The 26894-nt window shown below is 47.2% G+C and overlaps 2 protein-coding genes across 5 annotated transcripts in view; one reads left to right on the top strand and one right to left on the bottom strand.

Annotated features, from left to right (window-relative positions):
- The window catches only part of FIGNL2 (fidgetin like 2), a 54876-nt gene extending 42233 nt beyond the window's left edge, over window positions 1-12643 (top strand). The window contains exons 3-4 of the transcript XR_006742839.1: window positions 5260-5270; window positions 12633-12643. The gene's annotated coding sequence lies outside the window, so the exon portion shown is untranslated. The remainder of the gene's footprint in view (window positions 1-5259; window positions 5271-12632) is intronic.
- SCN8A (sodium voltage-gated channel alpha subunit 8) overlaps window positions 1-26894 on the bottom strand; it is a 178920-nt gene that overhangs the window by 2489 nt on the left and 149537 nt on the right. For 2 of the 4 annotated variants that reach the window (XM_036456540.2, XM_045587995.1), the window contains exons 19-26: window positions 25868-26022; window positions 22916-23089; window positions 17110-17232; window positions 10709-10993; window positions 8597-8650; window positions 7975-8112; window positions 6917-7021; window positions 3721-3991 (exon numbers count right to left, since the gene is read on the bottom strand). In XM_036456540.2, coding sequence (XP_036312433.1) covers window positions 3721-3991; window positions 6917-7021; window positions 7975-8112; window positions 8597-8650; window positions 10709-10993; window positions 17110-17232; window positions 22916-23089; window positions 25868-26022 — 1305 coding nt within the window. The remainder of the gene's footprint in view (window positions 1-3720; window positions 3992-6916; window positions 7022-7974; window positions 8113-8596; window positions 8651-10708; window positions 10994-17109; window positions 17233-22915; window positions 23090-25867; window positions 26023-26894) is intronic. The other 2 variants (XM_036456543.2, XM_036456542.2) reach the window with 1 other exon arrangement.

The raw sequence follows: 26894 nt of genomic DNA, 5'->3' as shown, positions 1-26894 counted from the left end.
ATGCTCTATTCACTGAGCCAAACCAGTTAGGGCTTATCTCCCATTTATTTATTAAAAAAAAAGTTCTGTTATTTTGACGTATGTACATGTGTGCTTTATGTTTTTTATTATTTACTGTATTTACCACAAGTAAAGGTCAGAAGTTATCATCTTCCTTTTAAATTGTTGCGCTGTTTCACTTCATTTCTGCTGTGCGCGCGCTCCATGTGAGGGAGCAGGTGCGTATGTAGGTGGGTTCTGACTTACAGCGAAAATCACGCTACGTCGCGCTGCGCCACAGGAACGAACGGAGCTCCGGCTAACCCCAGGACCTGCTGAGCTCATGATAACGGTGAAAATCATGACAGGTCCTCATTTATCTGGTTTCCCACTCAAGGATAATTAGTTAGGTTCAAATTTGTGCATGCATGGCTTCCTGAGGTGTGATCAATTCTTTTCCAAAATGTTATTAAACTTCCAAGTCCACAAACAATAACGAGCGTCCTCACTCCACCCTGTGACCGCACTCCCCGTGGCAGTGATGTCTGTTATTCCGGCAATGCCGCCAATCTTCAAAGTATCGCCGAAACCGGTTTGGCTCAGTGGATAGAGCAGGTGTCGGCAATCTGCGGCTCCAGAGCCGCACGCGGCTCTCTTGAAGCTTTACCGCGGCTCCGGCCCCGACAACGTGCAAGCCCGTGTGAAAACGAAGGTAACGTCTTACAGCCCTGATGTGCCGACACTGTGCACTGAGGTTCAGGAGCAAAAATCCCCTTAACCAGGTAAATTAAATATTTTAATTAGCTATTAATTTGCAAAAACATATTTTACATTGTTAAGTGAAAAAGTCCTTTTTTTCTTCAGGTTGACAGCTAACTGCGCGATCCGGTATATAGCATTAGGTAAGAAACAATATATGCAGCGTTATATTTGTTTTAAATGTCGCAATGGTTTTGCGGCTCCCCGGTTTTTTTTTCCTTCGGAAACGGGTCCAAGTGGCTCTTTATGTCTTAAAGGTTGCCGACCCCTGGGATAGAGTGTCGGTCAAGGGCATGTACCTTGGTTGAGGGCACATCCCCAGTAGGGGGTGTGCAAGAGGCAGCTGATTGATGATTCTCTCTCATCGATGTTTCTAACTCTCTATCCCTCTCTCTTCCTCTCTGTGAAAAATCAATAAAAATATATTTTAAAAAAATCTTCAAAGTATCTTCTTCCTGCCTCTGACAAGACATGTCAGATTTTCCATTGCCCCTGTCCACACCCTGCCAAATGCGTCCAGAAAACTGAGGAGACCTCTCAGGGTGGCGTTTGACTCAGCTTCTCGGTTTGGAAGCCAGTCTCAGCAGGTGAGAAGGCGGAGGCGTCAGTAGGAAATGAAAGCAGATGGTGACACTGTACAAACCAGAGGGATGTTTTCTATTCACATTCAGCCAGTGGCCCACCTCTGCCAGACCGGACCGCTGGCCTTAAAGCCACAGAGCAATGATGGGAGCTCAACAAGGGCCGCAGAGGGAAGAGGAGCCGGGAAGGCTGGGAATTGGCAGCTGCAGGGAAGACAACGGCGGCATCTCTTCCGCTGTCGAGGCCCCGAGGAGACGACAAGGGCTTCAGCTGACATGAAGGATTTACTCTAAATCAAAATACGTCTTTCAACCATAAGGATTCATAAATATTGGGGTGACAATCAGCAGAAGGCGGTGGGATCTCCTCACTTGAAGGTGTTAAGCTAGGCAAGACTCTTTCAGGAAAGGACAAGATGCAGGCAGTTCAAAGTAGGCCAGATAACCTCTGAGGGTTTTGTCAGGAGCTAGAATTCCATGGGGTGTTCAAGAAAACCTCTACCTCACCCAGGACCTAAATCTACATCAGCTCTCCTTTTCACTTCTCAATCACGCCATAACCATGGCCAGAGGAAGTCAGGTAATGTATGTAATACGTGCATTCCGTGTATGGTGGACAAGTGAGGCTTCAGTGAGCAGAGGCCTGAGTGATGTCTTGTAGGATGAATGTCTATTTGTCCCCAGAGAACAGGAGAGAGATGGGGCAAACAGCAACCCAGGCAGCAGGAACACCACGTAAGGGATCTTTTAGGAGGTTCCAGGGCTAGTTTCACCCCAGATCCTCTTAATTTAAAAAGGTAATTTCTGTACCTTCATTTCTGAACAAATTAATGGTATCTAATAAAAACTCCAATCATTACTATCTATTTTTGAGAACAGAGGCATGGTTTGGTCTGCAGGTTTCCCATCCCACTCAGTGAGGGGGGCAGAAGAAGTGAGCGCAGTGGGAAGGGCAGCACTGTTCGACGTGTGCGAAGGGGAGGTTAGGAGTGGATTTGAGGCCAGGTGCTGGGCTTGAATCCCGTTTGCTCACTTACTAGTCCCATGTGTCAGTAACTGCTCTGTGTTTGCTGATATTACAGGGCTGTTGTATGGGCTATAAGTTAAAACATGGAAAGCACTTGTAATGGTGATCAGCACATTCTAATTCCATTAAAATGTTCATGATTATAACTTGAAAAAGATGCTGCGATCGAATGAAAGTGGGATGGTGTACTAAACAATCCTTCCCTGCAGGACTTCCAAGAGCCTGCTAGAGACTACTGTGCTCTGTGACCTCACCGGGGAAGTTCACTGTACAGTGTGGCCCAAGTAATCTCCTCACGGACTCTCTTCCTGGGAAGAGAGGGATGGCGGGGTCAGGGTTCCATGTGGACACGCGGCCCCCGAGGACGGAAACTAGAAAGTGGCCCAGGCCCGCTGAGTGCCACCTTACTGCCCGGCCTGGCCATCGGAGCTCTGGAACTGGTTCCCACGGGTCTCAGCACCGTCTCTCTGCTGGCCTGTCAGCCAAGCCTACGGAGGCGGCGTTTCACCATCCAGGCTGCCTTTTAGGAAGGCAAGGGATCGTTCTGTGAGGGCAGCATTTCTTCTATTTGCCCGAACATCACCCCTTATCGATGTTGGGCGATGCTGCCAATCTTCAAAGTACCTTCTTCCTGCCTCTGAAAAGACATTGGGGCTTCTCATTGCCCCCTGTCCATAACCATGTCCACACCCTGCCAAATGCGTCCAGAAAACTGAGGAGACCTCTCAGGGGGGCGTTTGACTCAGCTTCTCGGTTTGGAAGCCAGTCTCAGCAGGTGAGAAGGCGGAGGCGTCAGTAGGAAATGAAAGCAGATGCTGACACTGTACAAACCCAGAGGGCTTTCTTCTATTCACATTCAGCCAGTGGCCCACCTCTGCCAGACCGCTGGCCTCAAAGCCACAGAGTTGCTGTGAAAATACCAACTTGAGCCCTCACTGGTTTGGCTCAGTGGATAAAGCGTTGGCCTGTGAATTCAAGGGTCCTGTCAAGGGCATGCACCTTGGTTGCAGGCACATCCCCAGTAGGGGGTGTGCAAGAGGCAGCTGATCGATGCTTCTCTCTCATCCATGTTTCTAACTCTCTATCCCTCTCCCTTCCTTTCTGTAAAAAAAATCAATAAAATATATATTAAAAAAAATTAAAGACACCAACTTGACTTCTGCTTCTGCTACCTCTGAGCCGAGTGACCTTCATGTCTTTGCAGTGAAGGTAATAAAACAGCCTGCTTCCTGGGCTGCCCTAGGGTGACACCTGGGCTTAAGCTAAGAGGGGGGGCCAGCCTGCTTTCCAGACCCGTGTGACCGTCTCTCTCCCTGGAATCTCATCCTCGAGGCCAGTCGGACGCGCTCCTCCCTCCCCCGCCAACCCACTCACCCACGATGGAGAGGATGACGACCACGAAGTCAAAGATGTTCCAGCCGATGGTGAAGTAGTAGTGCCTCAGGGCGAACATCTTGAGCACACACTCGCAGGTGAAGAAGATGACGAAGACCAGGTTGATCCAGTAGAGGATGTTCTCCATCTGCTTGCTCTGAGTGTCCGTCTCCACCATCATGGTCACCATGTTAAGGCAGATGAGCATCATGATGACAATGTCGAAGGCTTGTTGAGTGACAAAATCAAAGACGATACCTTGGATTTTGTTCTGGGGCGGGGAGAGGGGGAAGAAAGAAACGGGATCGACGAAAGCCTTTCCAAGCGATCAGAGTGTGCTGCGTTCTTTCTATCACACGAGCCAGCTCGATCCCGCTGCTCCCTCAGGAGAGCGGGGACATGGACAGACCCCAACATCAATATCACTTCCCCAAGACTTTTCGAAATTGCCACTCTTTCCTTTGGCATCGATGCCACCATGCGCTTCTAGATGTCGCCCACTCCTCCAGCTGCTCCTCTTTAGTCTCTTTTGCCGACCGTTTCTGCCCTTATTTAATCTCTTCTTTCTCCATGCTTTCACCCCAGGAGAGCTCATGCAGTCCTACTGCTTACACAATACCTATGCACTTAGTTTTTCCAGGTATTCTCGGCCCTATCGTCCCTACTTGATCTCTCAACCTTGATGACTCAAGTATCTCAAACTCAACAAGCCCAAAGCAGAACTAAGTCCTTTCCCTGCCCCTCACCAAACTTGTTCCTCTCAACTATTCATCCAGTCTCTAAGCCAGAAATTGGAGAGTCATCCTTGTGTCTTTCCTCTCCCTCATCCCCCCACCTAATCCATTACAGGTCCTGTTGATTCTTTCTCCAAAATATAACTTGAATTCATCCACTTCATTCCACCTCTGTTGGCCCTAGCCTCCACTATCATCATCTTTCATCTGGATTTCTACAAGAGTCCCCTGATTGGTCTTCCTGCTTCCTCTTACCTGCATTCAACATAATCTCCACACAGCATCAAGTGTGATGATTTAAAAACATAAACTGATCACATCATTCTTTTTAAAAAAAGATATTTTTATTGATTTCAGAGAAGAAGGGAGAGGGAGAGAGAGACTGAACATCAATGATGAGAATCATTGATCGCCTGCCTCCTGCCCGCCCCTACTGGGAATCATGCCACAACCCGGCATGTGCCCTTGACTGGAATCAAACCTGGGACCCTTCAGTCCCCAGGCCGACGCTCTATCCACTGAGCAAAACCAACCAGGGCAGTCATATCATTCTTTTACTTACAATCTTTTAATAGTTTCTCATTGTGCTTGCAACAAAATTCCTATTGTTAACCTGGCTTAAACAGGCCTTCACAGTCTGATCCTGATCATCTCATGCTCCTTCCTCCAGCTTATCACCACCCGCCACACTAATGTTTCCACACTCATTTGCTTTTCCAGGATCTCTCTCTCCCACCGTTTGGCTGTTCCTCACAATTTAAGTAGACCCTCCTTGGTGAGGCTTTCTTTGACTCCTATTTTGAAGCAGATTCCCCCGTCCTAAGCCTCCATCCTTCTCTGTCAGGCCCTCCAGTTAACTTTTCCTCACAAAAATGCACATTTTATAATGGCGGCTCGCTTATTTATCTCTATCCCCACTGTATATTGTAAGCTCCGTAACAGTGTCTAAATTGCTGTCATCCGTTTATATTTAGTGCCTGGTACAGAATAGGAGACCATAGCTGCAATAAGTCTCCCACTTAATGTAAACAGGCTCTGTGACTTTAAGTAAAGCGACCTATAAGCATAAGCTAATTGATATAACCAAGAGTTAAGTTCCCATGCATCTCACCAATGTTACAATGAAACCCACTGTTGAACAAAAGAATGCTCCTGAAGGACCTGCTGTATTTGCTGCATGAGTGCTAGCCACTCTTAATGCTTCCTACCACACGCAGTTTTATATTTTACTGAGAAAGGAAATACACCCGGTTCCCGCGTACAAAGTACTGAACAGAACCTCAGAAATGTCAACCCTCTTCCATTCCTTTTGGTTCCATTTCTATCCCAAGTGGAAACTCTAACATCAAGGAACTAAAAACCATTCGTTTTCTTAAGCTCACCCTGAGTGTTTTGAAAGTACTGTGACTCGCCGAGACCGGTTTGGAAGAAAGAAGTACTTTCTTTCAGGTCTGCGGACCGAAGGGTCCCAGGTTCGATTCCGGTCAAGGGCATGTACCTTGGTTGCAGGTACATCCCCAGTGGGGGGTGTGCAGGAGACAGCTGATGGATGATTCTCTCTCATCGATGTTTCTAACTCTCTATCCCTCTCTCCTCCTCTCTGTAAAAATTTAATAAAATATATTTTTAAAAAAATGAAAGTACTGTGACCCTTAAGCTCGCAATTACTTTAACTTGGTGTTTTTCAAACAATGAAATTGTGCAAAGCCCTAGGATTTCCTTTCTCTCAGAATCTGGTGAGGCAAGTGTGCCCAGTGTGGCGGTGAGTAGGGAAAATACTCTGGAGCTCCCATTCTTGATTAAAACAAAGTGGCTCTACTGTTATTTTTACAAAAGAAGTCACCAGGAAAGCTTCTATTTTAAGAGTTCTGGTGTGTGTGTGTGTGTGTGTGTGTGTGTGTGTGTTTTAAGTTACTTAAATGCAAGTGACAGAAGAAGGAATTTTGAGCCTGTTCTTTGGGGGCCACGGGCATCAGGAGCCTCTGCTCTGAAGCAAGAGGACAACCACCAACAAAGGCTGAATCCAGGGCAGGGACCAGGACATCAGACTCTCCTCGTTTCACTCTGTGCTCCCTCAGCACTATGTTAGCTTCCAGGCACAGGCTGACCTGCGGGATGGAGGGCTAAGGAAACGAAGACCAAACCTATCTCAGACGGTAGGAGAGACATCAGCTTTCATGTCTTTCCTCTGTGATTCTTTCGCTGCCTCTTAGACAGTTCTCTGGCAGGGCCAGAGCCAATGTGGCTAACATGCCAATTTGCTGCTGCTGCCCAAGGAAGGCCAGAGGCAAGGTCAAGCACACATGTAAACGCCACCCCACACCTTCACCTCGTTCCTGTGCCGTCCTCCTCGGGTCTCCTGGAGGGGCGAGGAGAAGAGGGTTCGAGGGCACAAGCAGCCCACCACCGACCCCTCTCCTTCCTCTGCAGTGACCCTCCCAGGGCCGGCACAGCGCACTCACCACGGGGCGAGGGATGGGTTTCTGCGGCTTCTTCGAGCCCAGCTTCTTCATGGCGTTGTAGTACTTCTTCTGCTCTTCCGTCATGAAGATGTCCTGACCTCCAAAGTAAAGGGGAGAAGAAGAGGAGGAGCAATTACAACCGGTTCTCAAGTGTTCTGGCTTTGGAACCCAAGGTTCAAAACTGAGAGCGGGGGGACACTGACCCCCTTTCCTCTCCTGAGGTCACGTTGGCTAATGGTTGTCCCCGAGCGAGGCAGCCCGGGGGCAGCCACTGTAACGCACAGGGACGCCTGCCTTTGTGCCAGCTGGGCTTCCTGAGCGCTGCCCAATTACAGACTCTCAGGGGAGGGTTAACCTTAAGAGCGATGGCTATGAAGATAGTCACATCTCAGGGTCCCTGAATTTCTTTGGGGGGGGGGGGCTTTCTTGACAAAATTCTAGGGAAAAGACATTTTAAAATAAGAGGATTTTCAAGTCCTGGCTAATGGCCCATTTATCTCTAACAATATTAAAAATATAGACATTCTGAGGCAAGGAAACAATTTGGGGAGTTCCTTGGAGTTTGTTGGGGTATAAAATGATTTATAAAATGAGTGGCAGGTAATCTTTTCAATGGTTAACCTTCTGGGATAAGGAAGGAAGTGAATTTCTCTCAATCCCAGTTTGCTAGTAGCAGGACCCAGGGATTCATGTGGACAGTTACAAATCTAGACAATTTCTACTTCTCACTGTGGCTATTCACTGGGTTCTCTTTTCTCTGCTCTCACTAGACCTTCTCCTACCCCACTTCCCTCTGGTAGGAGGTCAAAACCAGTAAAAGGTCTCAAGGATAAGAGTGCTAGTGAATGTGGTGAGCCACACCCTGTGGAATACAGCCCTCCGCAGGAAGAGCTGGTTGGAGCTACTGTACAGTGGGGCAGGTGCCACAGGGACGTGACAGTGTGGATTTTCAAGGGAGAAAGGTGTCCTCTCTCTGGAGACAGGGCCAGAGACACAGAGAGCCACGCCCGCATCTGGGTGGACCTCTGGCCCCTGGCGATGAGGGGGAGGAGACCTATCTTTTTCTTTTGTTGATTGAAGTTATCAATGATGACACCAATGAACAGGTTCAGGGTGAAGAAGGAGCCGAAGATGATGAAGATGACAAAGTAGATGTACATGTAGATGTTGTCCTCATACTTAGGCTGCTCATCGGGCTGTCAAAGGACAGGAGAAAAAGGAAGAGAGTCAGCTCCTTGCTTGGGGATCAGGGGGCAATCCTGACCTGCCAAGGCCATCAGCCATAACTGACCACTCAAGCTGCTGAATAAGCTGAGACTGGGGGAGCCCTAGATTCTCGGTCTCCTTCACTGTGGAGGCCCTGCCCTCAGAAGACATTATTCCTGCCACGACTTAGGTGGAGGATATGCAAATCATGAGGTGAGAGGCTGGCTGTTGGAAGCAACACTTATTTCAAAGCAGCACTGAGGAGTGGACAGCTCCACTGGGCAGGCAGCCTGGTCATCTGGAGTCAGCATAAAAAGTGATGACTTACTGAGAGGAGCCAAGTGTCCTATAATCAATAAAACAAGCAATCAATGTTCCAACACCCACCGCCCCCCTCTTTCCTGATGAGATCCACCATGCTGCTCCCGCCCTAGCCATCTAGGAAGGTGGTGGTTTCATCAGGTAGATCCTTACCTTTCGGGAATCTACAGCTGCATACATGATGTCCATCCAGCCTTTGAAGGTTGCCTGGCAAACAGAGTCAGTCATTAGACGGTGCCTGTGAGCTGGGGGGGAGAGGGGAGCCTAAGCAGGGGTCCAAGAGGCCAGGCTTAGATTCAGTGAGAACATAGGACAGGGAGGGAGGCTGAGTGTGGCCTCACGTGGACATACACCTTTTCTGTTTAATTAGTACACCTCCCAAGGGAGCTCTGTCTACGTCCCTTCAAATAAGATCAAAGTTTGGCAGGGAAATATGCTGATAATGGTAACTGGATCAACAGTTTTACAAAAAGTCTTAAAGGTGGGCCTGAGAAGGTTGCCCAAAGCTGGGGGAAACTCATATTCATGAACGAACAGCATGAATCTATTGGAACTTGGAGGAATCATATTTTAAAAGGTGTTAAACAAAGCAATTGGCTCTGAAAAATCCAAAGCTGCATTAAAAAAATACAACAAAAAACCCAAGTCAGAACTTCCTTTACCAATACATACATGTATAGGCTACGGCGGTGGCAATACTGGCTTCACCGAGGCAGCCCCTTCCTAATTCTGTTTCTCAATCTAGTATAAAATGATTTATAAAATGAGTGACAGGTAATCTAGTATATCTAGCCTGATTCTGCAAACAAATTATGGGTGAACAACTACAATTCTTCATGTTTTACTCACATTCTAGTTATGTTTTATTTATTTAATCAGATTCTAAATTCTTTCAGGGGGTGGGCAGCTCTTTGTTTGCTAGCTCTGGCAGTGCCAAGCACAGCGCCTGGCATGTGGTGGGGATGCTGAGTACGGTGCTGGACTGGCTGGTGGATGTGCGATGGTCTCCTGGAGCTGCTCCAGTTAAAATTCAAATTGCGGGTCCAGTTTCTTGAACTGGCATAGAACTACGAAAGTACTTTGGAGTGAAATGAACTACTGCTCATTCCCTTAACTCTGCCTCCTCCTACTAGTTAGCAGTGAGTGCTTAATGGGTAAGACTGCATTGAGTGCTCCGCCGGCCCACATAATCGCATTTGACACCCAACAACTGTATGATGTAGACAGTTGTAACAACAAAACACGAAATCACAAATACCATTAATTAAGCACTGCTATGTGGCAGGCACTATGGTAAAAATTTTTAGTAAATTATCACGAATCTTCCTGACAACCATACATGGTATTATTATCCACATTTAAAAGAGGAAGAAATTGACTCAGAGAGGGTAGGTAATTTGTCCAAGACAACATATCCAATAGATGAGTGTGGCTCAAACCTACATGAGTCTGATTCCCAAGCCTAGGAACTTTCACTGCATCACACAGTCTTATAAAACATTTCCAAAAACTGTGAGAGGAAGAGGAAGTTAGGCATGATGGAACGTCACCCGATTACAGTACATCCTTTCTCACTGTGATACCGAGACCTTCCTCTGGGGCTGACATGCTCTTTCCTTTGACTTTCGTGGAGCTGTTACGGAGAACTGTTCCACCCCATCCAACTGCCCTCACTTTTGTTTGTTTGGATATGCTCTCATCTCCAGTTTTTCCTTTTTCTTTAACTACACACCTGTGCTGGAGAGAGAAGGTGATTGCTCTGCAGCTTTATTATCCTGCAGGGAATCTCTATTTGCTGCTGAGCTTCAGAGAAGTGAGAGTTCCTTTGAGTGAGATCTTGGAGAAGTCAGAGTAGGCGGGGAAAGTGCCTCCCTGGAACTATTGTAGTTTGAGAAATGACTGAGTGCTGTGCGACCTATTAAGAATCATCTTGCCCTAACCAGTTTGCTCAGTGGATAGACCATCGGCCCGGGGACTGAAGGGTCCCAGGTTCAATTCCGGTCAAGGGCATGTACCTTGGTTGTGGGCACATCCCCAGTAGAGGATGTGCATGAGGCAACTGACCGATGTTTCTCTCATAGATGTTTTTAACTCTCTCTCCCTCTCCCTACCTCTCTGTAAAAAAAAAAAAAAAAAAAAAAAATCAATAAAATATATTTAAAAAAAAACTATCATCTTGGTTCTGGAAGCAGGGTGGAGGAGGAACCAAATAAGATTTCTGCTACCCACCTGAATTTCATAGGACAGAAAAATAACAGTACTTACCACCTGAAGGAGCGCCAGGTATCCTGCCCCAACATTGTCAAAGTTGATCTTCACGTTCTTCCATCTGATTTCTGTATTGTTCCCCTCCATGAGCCTCTCACAATCAGTTTTATTGTTGACAATTTCAATTTCAAATCGTATTTCAGAAGTCTCATTAAAGCAGTAGTGGTACTTTCCCGCAAACAGGTTAACTCCCATGATGCTGAAAATCAGCCAGAAGATGAGACACACCAGCAGCACATTCATGATGGAGGGGATGGCGCCCACCAAGGCATTCACCACCACCTGCATTGGAAGGGGAAGGTTGCTGAGTCTGGGGAGGAAGTATGGGCGAACACACTTTTTTCTTTTGATTTCCAGGAGGGGAATGACATTGTGTGGCTTGTTCTGACTACAGAAACATTATATCCCTTTTGAAATTAGGGTAACTGGAGAGATCCAGAAGTAGGACCAAAATTTTGTAAATCTATGAAATATATCCAGAAGGATTCTAACAAATTACCTATTTATTTCATCTAACACAAATCCTCTGCCCAAGTTGACCTAGTCTTCTCTCCTAGGTATTGATCTGGACCAAAAACATTATTTTAGTCCAACCTCCCTCTCACAAAACATGCCCCAAGCGAAAATCTGACAGATCTCAAGCTCACAGGTTGCCTTTCCACAGACATTCCCCCTCTGCAAAACAAGTCTGATTGTTTACAAATCGCAGAGAATCACCCTTTAGGGTTAGCAGTGAATCAGTCAATGGTACATAAAGCCTTTTATGACTATGCAAGGCCAATTATCTTACTTCAGGCAATAGCTGAGCATGCATGTTTTGCAGGCTCAAGAAAAAAAAAAAAAGCTATATTCCCTCTACCAAACAGTATACAATAAAATCTGAACAGATGTGTTTTTCACACACAATTCATTTTTCTTCCCCAGCCTCTTCTTCCTCATTTTGTAGGTTCCTGGATCTAAGTCACCCCTTGCTTGGCAAATGCTGATGTCTCCGCTCAATCCAGAGCTTGACTTGACACTTCACATAGGATTGGCATTTTTTTTTTGGGGGGGTGGGGAGCATTGGCTTAGATCACTGCCCTTAAAACCCCAAATTGGCACATTGTTAAAAATCACTGACTAGAGTAGGCTGAGGAATGAAAAAAAAAAAAAAAAAAGTAAAGGGGGAAAAATACCCTCAGGAATCTAAGTTTCTGGGTTGTTTTAACTTTTGATTTTGCTTCACACTGTACGTGAGAGTGGCTAGACCAGCGTTTTTCAACCGCTGTTCTGCGGCACACTATGTTGCCTGGTGTGCCGTAGGTGCAGACAAGACAAGAATTTTATAATTTTTCACTATTTTGTTTACTTAATATTTCATAATAAAGTAATTATAAAATACTTTCTTTGTGTTTATTTGATTCCTATTCAAGAGAATTACTTTATATATAGTCAATATAGGCACAGAGTTAAATTTTTTAACATTTTCTAATGGTGGTGTGCCTCGTGATTTTTTTCATGAAACAAGTGTGCCTTTGCCCAAAAAAGGTTGAAAAACACTGGGCTAGACAACACTTCCGCCGTGGCAGCAGTTTTTACCTGAGGAGCTCAGAGCGCTTATAGAAACAGCATTTCAGACCGTGAGGCAACGGCAAAGGCTGGTGTTCATTTCTGCCCTGGTCCTTACTTGCTGTTGTCCTACGTGGGACTGCCAGGCCCAGAAAGGGGACTCTGAAATGGGCAGAATGCACCTTCCTGTTCCTGGGATTCTAGAAGAGTCAATGGGGTTAAAATGAAGACAATGGATATAAGTCTTCCAAGGTTTCGTTAGAAGGAGGTGACGACTGTCACCATGACCTTGCAGCTTTTCGGTGCAGAGAGGAGACAGCTCAGGCTGCCAACTAGCACAGCTCCCCCAGGGCCAAAGCACGATGCCCCAGAGGGAACACTTGGGTTCAGGTTTTCCTTATGTTCCGTTTTGGTCTTAGATGGCATGTCACTCGTTGGAACACATGGCTGAGAAGAGCTGTCTGTTCTGACCTAAATAAAAAAGGCAGTGATATTCTGCTAAGGAGTCACTCTTCCTTAGATTAAAACATTAGTTTTGTGTTTCTCCAAATCACATAGGAAGGCCTTTAGAGGGAGAGGCAGTTATTTCTTAATTCTTAGACCAAGAAATCTCTTCAAGATCTAACAGCTCTGTTATTCGTATAAAATCATTGTGTTTCAGCTGTTTGTTACATTGAGCAAGGAAATCTGAAAAATCCTCAGTGCTATTTTGGAGACTGACATTCATTACTTATTTACTTGTTACCAAATCTGTCAGGTGATCAGATTTGAATTTTACCTCCTCATTCTACAGTTGCTCACCCTTTGGTGGGAGCACCAGAAAGCAATGAAATGTGCTGAAGAATAGGCACCAGGAGGGTGATCCACAACAGGAATAATCATTTCTCAAACAGCAAGAGTAGATTATGCAAAGATTCAAAAGCTCAGGTGTCTGTGACAGCACTGCAGCAGAGCGTAGGTGAGAGATCACCACCTTCTATTGGATCTTCTCAAGTGTGCAACAGGGAAGAAGGCTCGCAAAGATTTGAAACCCAAAAATAGTGTTAAAATCTCAATTCAGAATCCACCCCCTCTAGAAACTCCTCTATCATAACCCAGTCTCCCATCCTCCACAGTGTCTTTGGTGTAAACGGTGTAAGATTAACAGCAGGAAAGAATAATTAGCTAATTGGCTAAGTGACCTTTTCACACTTTTATACTCAAAGATTGATCAAAGGAATCAATACACAAAAGTATTTACTGAGCCTTGTTCTTAGACATGTGTAACATAAAAATCCTATAAAATCCAATGTACTTATAAGACGTAAACATATTTTCATTTATTAATCATAACCAAAGAGAAACTTCTTACCTTAGATTTATGAATCAAATAGAAAGAGAGCTGATGGAATTTACTAATAATTCTTTCTGGCTATAAACAGTAGCTGATGAGCTGTGATATGTTAAATAGAAGGTGCTTAATTGTGCTCCATTATACAATTGTGCTGATATTCTCAGCAAACAAAGGGTAAGAAGCCATGCTTTGTTGTTTTGAACTCTCACACTACAGATGGGTCAAAAAATGTGAATTCGAGTGTCCATGGATAGTCTCTTAATAAACTGAACCTTCTCGTCTGCTCTCTAATAATTCTCAAGAAATTTATTATTAAAAAAAAACAACTAGGTATAGAAATATTACTCAAAGCTAGGTTCTAACAATCCATAAAAAGCTACTGTTTTCAGTGAAAGTTTATACTTATCAATTGGTACAAATTTCCTATAATTGATGAGAAAATGCCAATGAATATTAGATTTTACAGCATTTTTGTCATTTCTGTAATGCCTAGAATAGTAGTGCTCCATGAAACACTATAACATGTGTCAAAAAGCTTTTAATATCTGGCAGAGGGAACATGGCTTTAATGGACCACTATGTACTGACAATCAACAAAAATGCATGCATGTTTCATAGCATTACTCTTAAACGCCCTCAGATATTTAGTTGCACAGCAACATTTTAAATGAAGAGTACTATGGAGGAGAGAAAAGCAAAGAACTACGTTAAGTATTACTTTTCCAATAGCATGAATGTTTCGATTTTCTGGTCTTTGGTTTGAGGAAGAAGAGAGGAGACTGAGGTCAGAGTCCGGGACAGGCTCGGCTCTCTGTTCCCTCAGCGAGGCTGAGCTTGTCCTGGGAGCAGCACAGTGACAGTTGGGCCCACCTGCACTGCCAGCGTTTGGTTCCTGTGAAGTTCTTAGTTAACATTTCCTAAGGGAATCTCTCAAGTGTGGCACACACAAGCACCCAAAGCAAGGAATTCGGAACATACGCCCCATAGAAAAATAGCACGTAAAACTATAAATGCAGGCAAATTCAGTATCTTTTTCCTTGTAGTTTTTCTTCCTCAGCATAGGAATGGACCTGAGCCCGCTCCTCCCGCCCGACCAGTGCTGCTGGCTGGAGTCAACCAACTGAGGTGGCGCTCCTATGCCACAGCTTCCTTAGCTCTACGTCCCTTCACTGTTTGAAATCCCTAACTTTGGGGAGGCTGGGGAAGGAGATGGGGGGAAAATAAAGGAGATATATGCACTACTATATGTAATACTTTAAACAACAACAACAACAAAATACAAAAAAAAAAGAAAAAAAAAGAAATCCTAGCTTTGGGTTCACTTGTTCCTGCCCATATTTGAAAAAACCTTGACATATAAGTTCCTCTTTCGAATGCTTTTCCAATAAAACTTTCCTCTGCTCTGAGCATCCACTCTGGATCTCTGGCCTCTTAACCGCCCTTGAAAGCTGACAAGGAGAGGTTTGGGGCAGTGGAAACTGCAAGTCCAGGAAAGGAGGGGCTAAAAGGAAGAGCTATGGACACCCAAAGGGCTCCAGGGGCCACATTATTCAAGTAATTTCCTCCTGCACAAGCTGGCACCAGCTGATCCTCGAGGACCATTTCTGCCACATAAGGAGCGTCCAGACTGAGGAAGTTGGTACCCAGTATCAACTGGCCATTTCTCCCTTAGGCTTTCTTCAGGTGACCAATCTCCTTTTAGGAGGTCCAGGATCACTGCTGGGGAATGAGGAGGACCACAGGCTGCTGGGCCCGGGGACAATGTTGCAAATATTGTCTTTAAGGGATTTATTATTTTTTTAAATCCTCAGTGTTTTAGTCACCAAAACGAATAACAAACTCTTTAATAATTAGTGTGATTTATTTAAAATATTTAACTAACCCCTTCTGAAAAAGTGGGAACGTGGGGGAGGAGCCTGGGAGAGCATTTTAATCCCGGTTTCAATGACGCCACGGCCACCTAAATGCCAAGTCCTCGGCAATGGCCTCTCTCCCCACAGTTAGCCTGAGCGTAACGATGACTTTGTCACACGTTCTGAAATCTATCTCATCTATGGGAGAAAGACTGAGAATCCCAGGTCTTGTTTTGTTTTTTATGTTAAAATAGGTTTATGCTGCTATGGGACTGACCTTCCTGCAGATGGCTTTGGGCGGGCTGCAGAAAGCTGGCATTTAGTAAACCAAACTGTGACTGTGCTACAGAAGAAACACAAATTTGTGGCAAAAAGCATTTGTGTGAATCAACTAAGATAATAGAATTCCCGAGTGCCAGTGACGTTGTCATCATCGAGTAGTTAGTGGCCAGGGTCCCAGGTGAGGAATGAATGAAGCAGCTTTGTCCTAGTATCTCGTTCTCCAATTAGCCTGGCTTCATGTGGACTACTGCAACTGTTTCATATTCATTCCTACATCCCGATATTTGCACATTTAAAAAAACACATCCTCTGGTTTGCTCTCCAGCATGTATTCAACATCTGAATGGACACGAGTTTTCTTGGTCTCGTTAAGTATAACAGACCCCTCTGATTGCCACAGGACAACTATTACGGCCAACAGCCAGTTGCCCACTTGGTTTTAGGAAATGGACTTTTTAGGGTATATGTGTGTATGTGCACAAGTGTACACACACACACACTTTTTTTTTTTTTTTTTTTTTTTTTTTTTTAAATCAAGAGAAACAGCAAAAAGGTACCGAGAGAGAGGGAGCTCACTTCTCCATCGGCAGGGTGACAGCACCTTGCACCTTTTGGATTTGGGTGGAGGGTCACCAAGGCAGGACTAACAGGTGTCGAGAGATTGAAGAGCTAGCTGGTAATCACGTAGCACCGTACCTGGTTGTTCCTTTGACAGTGTTAGGAGAGGGGACCATAGAGCATGGGCAGAGGGGGAGGGGGTGAGGAGAAAAGCTTTGCTATCAGACAGAGGCTGCCAGTCCTTATGGGACTGGGCTGAGAACAACAAGGTGCAATAAGAGGAATCCCAATACAAAGAAAAGCGTTTCTTTCCCCGGGGCCAGGCCGAATTCTGCTCCAACCCCACTCCAGGCCTGCCAGCGCGTCTCCAAGCCCCTCTTCGGCTGCTTTCTGAGTGACTCCGAGGTCACAGCCCCCACCTGGCGGATGGCCCTAGACAAGCGCTCCCTGCCTGCAGCCTCTGCTTTTCAGGGGGGTCTCTGGGTTACAATTCCCCTTCTTTGCACCTGGTGATTCTCCCTAGGAAGTCCACAGCCCAGAAAAAGCTGCCCCGAGGGCTACAGGTAAGCCAGGCCAGATGAGAGTAGCCGATGTTAACATGTTCTGCGATGGCATGTTGGGGGCGGGGCCTCGAGTCATGTGATGAGGCAGCTTAATGCAACTCTCCTCGCACGGGGCAGGTGCGGGGGAGAGGGCGGAGGGTCCGAGAGCAGCTGCATCACAGAGTTGGGATTGAATGATCTTTTCCACCATGTGATCAGTTCTAGCATGCTTAGACAGTTTCCATGGGCATGCAGAAGGATCAGCGGCTCTTAGTATCTTACCCTCATCCCTTCAAATCGTGATAAGGCTCTTAAAGGTCTCAAAGCTCTTAGGGTCCTAAGGGACTTTATGGCACCTAGTTCCGAGTAGCCCAGGGCATTAGCTACAAGGCTGACTAAGGAGACCTACACAGGAAACAGAAGAGAAAAACAAAACAAAACAAAAAAAAAGGAAACAAAACAAAAGGGAAAAGAAAACAGAGGTTCCAGAGTGTTAGCACAGAGCCCCTAGCACTGATCCCACAGGGGGGGCCCCCAGGTGGAGGGAGTGGGTGACACCAGCTGCCTACGTCAACTCGGACTCAAACGACCTGGAAGGAAAGGCGGTTGAGAGGCAGAAGAAAAAAACACAAAGGAAAGAGAAAACTCGAGAGGGGGCGGTAGACAGACACACAAGCTGGAAAAGGGAAGCGGTTGGAGGGAGCGGGAGAGAATGAGGACGTTCCATTGGAAGAGGAGGAGCCTGAACAGATGACAAAAACCTTACCCTCGCCCTTTACAGTGTCTGCAGGTCCCAGAGGCTCCCATTAAATTAAGCCAGACAAATTTAATGGTACCTATGGAAAAGAATACAGATAAATACACACACTCCACACAGGCCGCCCCCTCCTCAGCTCAGTGACCAGGGACTTCCAACAAGGGCAAGCTCTCTTACTCCTGGGCGACAAAACACTGTTTGTTGGAGAATCGGGTGAGTCACTACATGAACAAAGGCAACATTCATGAGTACCACGGCTGACTGGACAGTTCCCACGGAGAACAGAACCAGATGAAGAAACTTCTTGACCAAGTTTTTGAGTCTATGACAACTCACTAAAGTATAATGCTTCTACTTCTCATTTTTAACTGTAACGGTCCTTCCACCCATCAACTGTGCCCATGACGCCTCCACGTCCATGAAGACTGGGGGGGGGGGGGGTGTCTGCACAACGGCATCCATACTTTTCTGTATAATCACTGGAACTGTCCAAAGCAGCCTGGCCTTGGGCCTGTCCCTCCCAGGCCAACCTTCTACTTCTTCATCATTAAAATAACAGCTGGCAAGATCCTTGTAAGAATTTTTAATATTTTGTTTTATAGATGAGGAAATTGAGACCCATATGCCTATTGCACAAGAGTTTGCCCAGGATCACGTCACAGCCCTGAAGCGAGGATTAAGACCCACACTTCTGCTTCCCAGGCCAGAGCTCTTTCTTCCACGGTCAGGTGACCTCCCGCACTGGCAGGCTGGGTTTTAGGCCTCCCAGTGGAGCTATACAGGTATCCGAACAAGCCCAAGTTGAACCTACTGGCATACTCAGGAGCAGTCTGCAGGCCTCGAGGCCTAGAGTCTTGGTTGAATGCTCTTCCAGAGTCCTCAGAGCCATTACCATTATGGTCCCTTAACACCCGGTTCTAAGTGCCTACACTCACAGCTGCGCTGACTGAGATCTGAAATACCTTTAGTTGCTCAACTCCTAGAATGGCTGGGCTCTGGGTTTCTTAGAGCAGTCTTTCCTTTTTTCTGGGATAGATTAAGATGTTCCACCATTAACAATTCTTAACTTCCCTCTGGTTACAGGTCTGCTTAGCCTGAACTGGTATTTTAAAGCAAATTTAGAGGAGAAAAACAACAACTCATATCTTAGTCTCATCTGTTGCTTTTCATCTCTTAGGGATTTAATTCTGCATCTCTGAACTACACCCAACTGTGTTGCTGTTGTTTTTTAAATGAAGATATTTACAAGTGAGGGGCAGTACTGGTAGGGGGTAGAAGGAGGTCAATGACCGAGTGAGGGTCAGGGATGGGGAGCCTTAAAAGTTTCCATTTTAAAAAGGGTTGTAAAACCTTCACCTATGCATACACTCCTAATCCACCAATATAGGAATCTTCTCTGGAACCCCAGGTAGTGTCCAAAACAAATCTGGACTTCAATGCTGCCCAATACTCACGTTATTTAAAGGGTACATAGTTCAGGGTTGAATTTCTGCCTAAGACAAGGGCCTCAAAGCCTTATCTAGAACACAGTAGCATCAATCAATCATTTTCCTCTCATCTACCATGATCAATAAGACATGGAGGTATATTTTGCCAACCATTGCCAATTACAGTAAACTCTTAAACACAAATAATAGGGGGAGAGAGAGAGAAACCTCAATGATGAGAATCATTGATTGGCTGCTCCTGCACGCCCCCTACTGGGGATCGAGTCCAAAACCCAGGCATGTGCCCTGTTGGGGAATCAAACCGTGACCTGAGTTTGATGATGCTCAACCACTGAGCCACACCGGCTGGGCTTAGTAAGATCTTAACTGTAACGGCCCTTGTCTTAGGCAGAAATTCAACCCTGAACTATGTACCCTTTAAATAACGTGAGTATTGGGCAGCATTGAAGTCCAGATTTGTTTTGGACACTACCTGGGGTTCCAGAGAAGATTCCTATATTGGTGGATTAGGAGTGTATGCATAGGTGAAGGTTTTACAACCCTTTTTAAAATAGAGATGTCTGAAGGTAAGTTGTCCCATCTCAGTCAAGTGCCTGAGATCTCAGTCAAGTGCCTGAGTTCTCAATACCCCTTCTCAGCTCCGTCCTGTGAAACTGCCAGGTAATGACTGCTAAAGGCTAAGCTTTCAGTGGCTGTTGATCCCATACAAAGCGAGAAGACCTCCAGCTCTTTTCGGGGGGAGTGGTGGTGAGTATAATTTATCTGATAACCAAGAGGCCTAAAGCGGGGAGAAGGTACAGACGCCAATCCAGAGGTTGGCTCTAAACGTTGTTGAGAGATAATCTGTGCTTGACTGATCAATCTGGCCAAGAGCTCCCCAGGAAGATAACGAGGATCCTAGCGGGGTTATTCCTTAGTAGCTGAGGCCTTTCTTATAATCCTCTGAGCCTCCCCGTTAGACTCTCAGTGGAGATAGTGAGAACATTGCTTAAAGTATACTTCGAGGCAAGAACCAAACCCGTAAAAGGAGTTGAAGTCAAAATTCAGATTATTGATGGCTGAGACATGGCCAAAAAGGGGGAGGCATTAGGTGACTTTTTCAAAATGATGTGAACATTTCAAATAGAGAACATTTCAGCAGTCTGAATTCAGAACGAGGTGAGTGGTCTTTGCAAAGTTCCCACCCCGGGAACCAGCGTGCTGGCTAACCTCTGGGTGTGACGGGGCGATTTTTCCTGAGGAAAAGATGTGACGAAATTCTTTCACAGGACAAGACCTCCAGTACAGCCAAGGACCTGGGCAAAATAAAATGTCTGTTTGGGAACTCACATGGCTTATACATACAGGCAATTAGCCTTATAAGTTATCTGGAGTACCTCCTTATTCTAAAAAGTACTCACAGGAGCTCAAAGGGGCAATAGGAAGAATGAAAATTCATTAAGGAAACAAGCACACTGACGAGTAACAGACTCAGACACCATCACCAGTGGGAGGAAGAGGGCCTCTAAGAAATGACGCTGAATTAGGACCTAAAGTGTTTACGCTGCCGGGTGACCTAACATGCCAAGGGCACTAGTACCTTACTCAAAGGACAGCGAGAGCTCTGACAGTTCCAGCTGTCAGTCCAAGCCTCATTCTCCATCCACAACTCAAAAATGGCAACCAGTGCAGCCATGGTCCATCCCCGCACTGCCCCTACTTAGCGCTCTCTGCTTCCGCCATGGCTGTTTGCTTGTGCCTCATCTTTCCAGGCCCGCAGAAGAGCCCCCGTCTTCTACTCTCGGTATTTGTCCCCCAAGCCCTGGCAGCAGGCTCTGCACGCTGTGGATCTCAGGAAACACCTGATGTGTGAGACTGAATGGACTGTCTGCCTGACAGACGTTAACAGAAGTGGGTCCTGGGAGAGCCTTGTTCCCAGATGCTTGATCACCACCGGCCTGAATTAGGCCACAGCCGCCCTGCAAGCTCGTGTGAGCTCCCCGGGGGCTGGAGCACGCCTGCCCACCTGTGGCCCCCTAGGCCCCTGGGACAATCCTACACAGAGAATGGTTATTGTTCACTAATCACTGGCAGAGGCGTTCTCAGGAGCCACTGTCAGGCTAATGGCGATGTAAGAATGCAACAACTCCCCAACGCTGGAGGGACGTAGGGATTGCTGTTGGTTGGCTCCATGCCTGTCTCATGCTTTTTACTTCCCTGACACCGAGAATAAAAAGTGATAAAATGTTTGCTGAATAAACAGCGATGTGCAGAACTGTTAACGCTTTTAGCAGCTTATTTGGGTACCAGAGGGATGTGAGATTCCTGATCGATATCCTCAAATTCTGGGGTTGCTCACCCCCGAGAGGAGGAAGATGGTGGTTCAAGTTAGGGTGGACAGTGGAGGCAGCAGAAGTCATGGTGGGAGAGACTTGTTCCAAATCGCAGCTTCCCTGGGGCCATTAGGAGCGTGGCCGTGGGTGTATCTGTCTGAGTTCTCGGAAAGACCAGAAGGGGAAGGGCTTTCTGGACTCGCCTCGGTGTGCCACCTGACGCTCAGTGGTCCCCTGCTCTGGAAAGAGAGCAGGCCCAGTTCTCTTGGCCTTACCCCAAGCCCATTCCTTAATTCTGAGAGCTCAAGTCTCAGTGTGTGGGGGCAGAGGCCCTGCTACCACAGGTGCTATCAGGCGTTGCTAAAGGGCGTGCTGACACCTCTTGATAGGAGGGTGGCAGGCTGCACCCTCTGGGGAACACCTTTGGTTCACTTTAAGAGCGAAGGGTGACCTCCTCACCTCCCTTAGGCACAGAGACGCTCCTGGAAGGAGGCATGAACCGTGGCCGCGGCAGACCTTGTTGGGGAAGGGATGCATTTGTAGAGCAGAGATCACTGCTGTGCCGAGTGCTGGGCTCCTGCCACCCAAGGAAGAGTTCCCGTGCTGCTCTGTTCTGGACCCTGGAAGCCTCCACAGACAGCTTCCCGTGCAGCCAACAAACCTACATTCTAAATGCACCAACTCGGCCCCCACACGCTCTACTTTCTTGGCACCTCTCAGCCCTCAGCAGGAACCGGATTCCCCACAGGCCCTGACCCTACATTTCCATGCATCCTCTCTCTCTCTCTCAAATGCTGATTTGGGCGGGAGGAAAAGCTTCAGTTATTACACAGAATCAGAGACAACCACCACGGTTAGAAAAGCCAACAAGAAACGAGTGCTGGTGTGGGGAGACACAGTCACAGATGCAGCGGCCTCCACCCTGAAAAATAACCGGGGTCGTAACGGCCGCCACGCCTTGGAGATGGTCTTGAAACCTGAAGGAGAAAAGGATTTTCTTAAGTTGGAGGGTCACCGTGGACATGGCGCTGTGAGGGAGAGGGGACTTCATTTGGGGGTGAGCTCCCCTCTCCCCGAGGAACTGACTGGCTCAGACCAGTCTGGTGTGAAGACTTGAGCTGGACGAAGCGTCACGGGAACAGTCAGCGGGAGAGTCTACCTGGACCCCCCTCCACCTGCATCCCAGCGGCACCCACCTCGTCCCTCCCCCCTCTCCTGGCAGCAGCAAGAGGACATCCCGCTGTTTGGGACAAGAGCCTTCCGGTTCCCGGCCTAAAAAACAGGGGCTTTGATACCAAGGGTTCCACCTCCCTTTCCTAGCCTCTGAGTTTTCTAAGCCAAACCCCCAGGGTAAAGAGCTGGCTGGCTGGTCAGTCTCCGGAGCAAATGCATTCAGAGCTCCCTTCCCAAAGGCAAGATCTGACAGCTCCCAAAGCAACTTACCCAAACCTCTATCTATCTACATCTGGCCTCCCCCCTGGGGCCCCAGGCCGCTCCAGCCACTAGGAGAAGAAAAACCCGGTTTTGTTTTCCTGCTAGAAGGGGTGGGAAGTAGAAAGCAGGACACGTACAGCCACAATGAGGAAGTCCAGCCAGCACCAGGCGTTGGTGAAGAACTTGACAAAACCGTAGGCTGTCCACTTGAGCAGCATCTCCAGGATGAAGATGTAGGTGAAGACCTTGTCTGCGTACTCCAGGACGGTCCGGATGGTCCTCCTCTGCTCGATGTAGATGTCCTCGAAGGCCTGGAAGAGAGGCAGCAGCTGCCTGGGGTGCCTGAGGGCAAACAAGCCCTGCCTCGGCCGCAGCGTCACCCACCGGGGCTGGCAGCTTCCCGTCTCTTCGCTTTACTCCCCTGCTACACGATTAAAAAAAATAAAGTTTTATTGAGCCAAACCATATAATTCAGCTAATTAAAGTGTACAATAGCCTTTAGCGTGTTCATGGTTGTACATCCATCCCCGCCATCAATTCTGGAATATTTTCATTATCATCCTCCAGCGGTACCCCTCTAGTCTATCTCCCCAAGGCAGCCCCTCCACTTCCTCCCTCTACAGACCTGCCTATTCTGTAAATAAGATCGTTCCCCGAGCCCGGTGTTTTCAGCGTCCGTCCATGTTGCAGCACACATCAGTACTTCGCTTATTCCTGAGGAGTAATATTTCCTGAATGGCTACACCACATTTTGTTCATCTCCTCTCATCAACTGATGGACATTTGTGCCGTTTCTACTTTTTGACTACTGTGAATGCTGCTGCTTTGGACGACTGCGAGCATGTTTTTATCTGGACACGCTTTCATTTCCCTGGGACATATGTACCTGGCAGTGGAATGGCTAGATCATATGGTAACACTATGTTTAATTTTTTGAGTAACTGCTCAACTGTATTCTAAAGTGGTCACACCATTTTTTTTTAATATTCCCACCAGCAATGTGTAAGGGTTCCATTTTTTTTTTCTTCACAATCTTGTCAATATTATGTATTAATATGACAAAATATTTTCTCCTTTAGCCCCTGATGTCACAGATACAGGCAGAGGGCCACAGGGCTGGGAGATAGGTAAAAAAATCTTAGTATTACTCTCTTTCTCTGGAATTCCTGAGTGAGGTAATTCTCCGATACGAAGGTATGAGCATTTCCACGAGCAGAGTGGGAGACTGTACAAGTGTGGTGCCGAGAGAAGAGATCTCCTCAAGTGTGAAACAGAAAACCTGGAAGGTGGGGAAAAGTCCCCGGTCACGCAAATGGAGGTGTGGGCTCTGAAGAGTCCAGAAGGACACGCTGGGCCGCCCGCAGACCCATCTTCCAAACAGGAGGCACGTGGACACCGGGGGCTCCGGTTCGCGGGACCGTGGGGGCAGAGGGCACGGGTCCACGGTCCTCAGGATCGTGGTACAAATAAATACCCTCCGAGAAAACAGCAGCAGCTCCCATGTTGCTCCCCCTTAACTCCATTTGTAGAAATCCATTCCACAGCCCGGCACAGGTGAGATGTCCCAAACTGGTCTTCGTGTCCCTGGAGGCTCTGATCCCCTTTCTGAGGCGTCTGCACAGCCACATTCTAGTCCTTGTGGGACAACCCTGCTGTGGCTTTGCTGTGCTGTTTTTAAGTCTCATGCCTACTACTGCACAGGGCCTCGGGTGCTGAGCCACGCATCCCGTTTTATCCAGTTTGACACATAAACATTGTCACGGTGAGTAGTAAACAAAGTTAGAACGTTTACTTCACTGCTGCGATGGGGAAAAGGAGGGTCAGAGGATGGGCCATGCTCCCTGTTAGGTTAGGTTTCCGTTCACTGGGTTTGAAGGAGGACGGCAACAATAACACAACACCTTCCTCCAGCCACTGGCCTTGGTCTGACCCTCCTTTCCCGGAGGGCAGAGAGCAGGCTGTCTGTCCTGGTGGTGCCCACAGTGCCCACAGTGCCCCAGGACGCGCTGAGTGAGAGCCTGCTGGTGCAGGAAAGGACTCAGGGGTGGGCAGGGCGGTGGCTCCCCTTCACTCAGACCAAGGACACAGCCGCCATTTTTTGCCTCCAGGTTTTGTGCTGACACTTTCCGACATACACCTGGTCCTTGGCCATCCTGGGCTCTTCTTTACCACATATCACTGCCTCTTTCACCTTTTCTTATTCTATCTCACGTCAGCAAAACTTCTCAAGGCCCTGGTGGGATCTGTAACCCTGAATTTGGGGTTTCTCCCCTGTTATTTTCTTTGCTTCCAGATTAAGCTTTCATTCCACGCCCACGTAAATGTGCCCACCTTCTTTAAAAACATTTCAAAAACCTTAAATAAGATTTAATAATCCCTTAATAAACAGAAGGAAAGTGTGTTGTGTCTCTAGTCCCTGCTGTCCTCAAATCTGCTCAACTAGGAAGCAGCCCTTCATCCTAGACCCTGTCCAGGTCTCCTCAGCTACAATCCAGCTCAACATGAAAGCAAATGCCAGAAAAAATGAGTCCTAGCAGGCAGGAGCCTGTGTGTTCAGTGCCCTATAAGTCTCACTGATTAATGACCACGTACAAGCACAGGAATAGAAATAGCCCGTGTACCCGAGATCTAACACTCTACATAGCTGCTAAGGCCCCAGGTTCTCCAAAGGTAGTAAGTTGTGAAGGGTGAGGGGGTGGAGGGACATTTCCTCCTCCATACCTTGGGCAACTGAAAAGTAAAGAGCAAGCGATCTGAGGTATTAGATGAGAAAGGGGAGTTCATTTTAGGAAGTTGCTTAGGCTGGGGCAAACCAAGTGGTGAAGACACTTGGTAATTTGTATTCTCGTCCTGATGAAAAGGTAGCCTTAGGGTTGAGAGTGATCATGCCGAGTCTAAAGATCAGGGTGTGTTTCTAATCCCAAAGGCTCAAAGCACCAGCCAAAGCATTTCAACAGACCATTATTCTTGGGCCCACAGCCAATCACTGCTCTCAGAGGAATTGGTCTTGGGCCCCAGGCAGTCTTTCCCACTAGTTCCTATAAACCCTTCCCCAGCCAGCCCCTCATCACAGTCTCCCCGGACCTCACCAGGGCGCCACTGCTGAGCAGAATCATGAAGATGATGAAGGTCTCAAACCAATTGTGCTCTACAATGAGGAAGCACGTTTTCCGCAGGATCCACCACGACTTGCCCAGGCCTTCTTCGATGTTGACAGTGCAGCACTTGAATCGCCGGACACAACCTGGCACCAGGGGGAGAGGCAGGTCAGACCGCGAACATGTCCCGCCCGGCCCTGCCCTCTCCTCTATCTCCCAGCCCCACCAGATGCTGCCCCACCACACAGCTGGGAGCACAGCAGATGAATCAGATCATCTGATAAAGAAGTCAAGAGGCTCGCAGGCTGAGGCCTTGCTGCAAGGCTGCCAGGGCCCTCGGGAGTTGGGAAGATGTCCCATAAAGTGAGGAAAGAAAAGGGTGCTCAGGAGGCAGACAGCCGTGACAGAAAAGGCCTTCCTAATGGAAATTTTCAGATTGATGCCAAGAGAAAGTGGACAAAGAAAAGTTAGTGCCCTGGCCAGGGTGGCTTAGTTGATTAAGCACTGTCCCATGCAAAGTTTACAGTTTTAATTCCAAGTCAGGGTACACACCCAGGTTGTAGGCTCAAACTCCAGTAGAGGGCATGAAGGAGGCAGCCAATTGATATGTCTCTCTTGTCAATGTTTTTATCTCCCTCTCTCTTCCTCCCTCTACAAAACAATAAAAACATATTTAAAAAAAAAAAAAAAGATTGCCTGGTCAGCATGGTTCAGTGGTTGAGCATTGACCTATGAACCAGGTGGTCATGGTTCAATTCCCGGTCAGGGCATATGCCCAGGTTGTGAGCTTGATCCCCAGTGCTGGGTGTGCAGGAGGCAGCCAATCAATGAATCTCTCTCATCACTGATGTTTCTTATTAAAAAAAAAAAAAAAAAAAGCCTGGCCAGTTTTTCTCAATGGTTAGAGTGCTGGATCATGACTTCAATTCCAGTGAAGGGAATGCAACTCGGTTGCAGGTTGCAGGCTTGATCCCTGGCCCTCGTTGGGGCATATGCCCAAGGCAACCAATCAATATAT

This window comes from Pipistrellus kuhlii, unplaced genomic scaffold (genome assembly GCF_014108245.1).
Source record: "Pipistrellus kuhlii isolate mPipKuh1 unplaced genomic scaffold, mPipKuh1.p scaffold_m20_p_3, whole genome shotgun sequence".
Taxonomy (NCBI): domain Eukaryota; kingdom Metazoa; phylum Chordata; class Mammalia; order Chiroptera; family Vespertilionidae; genus Pipistrellus; species Pipistrellus kuhlii.
The sequence above is the reverse complement of the archived record's forward strand: the minus strand, read 5'-3'. Positions and strand labels throughout refer to the sequence as shown.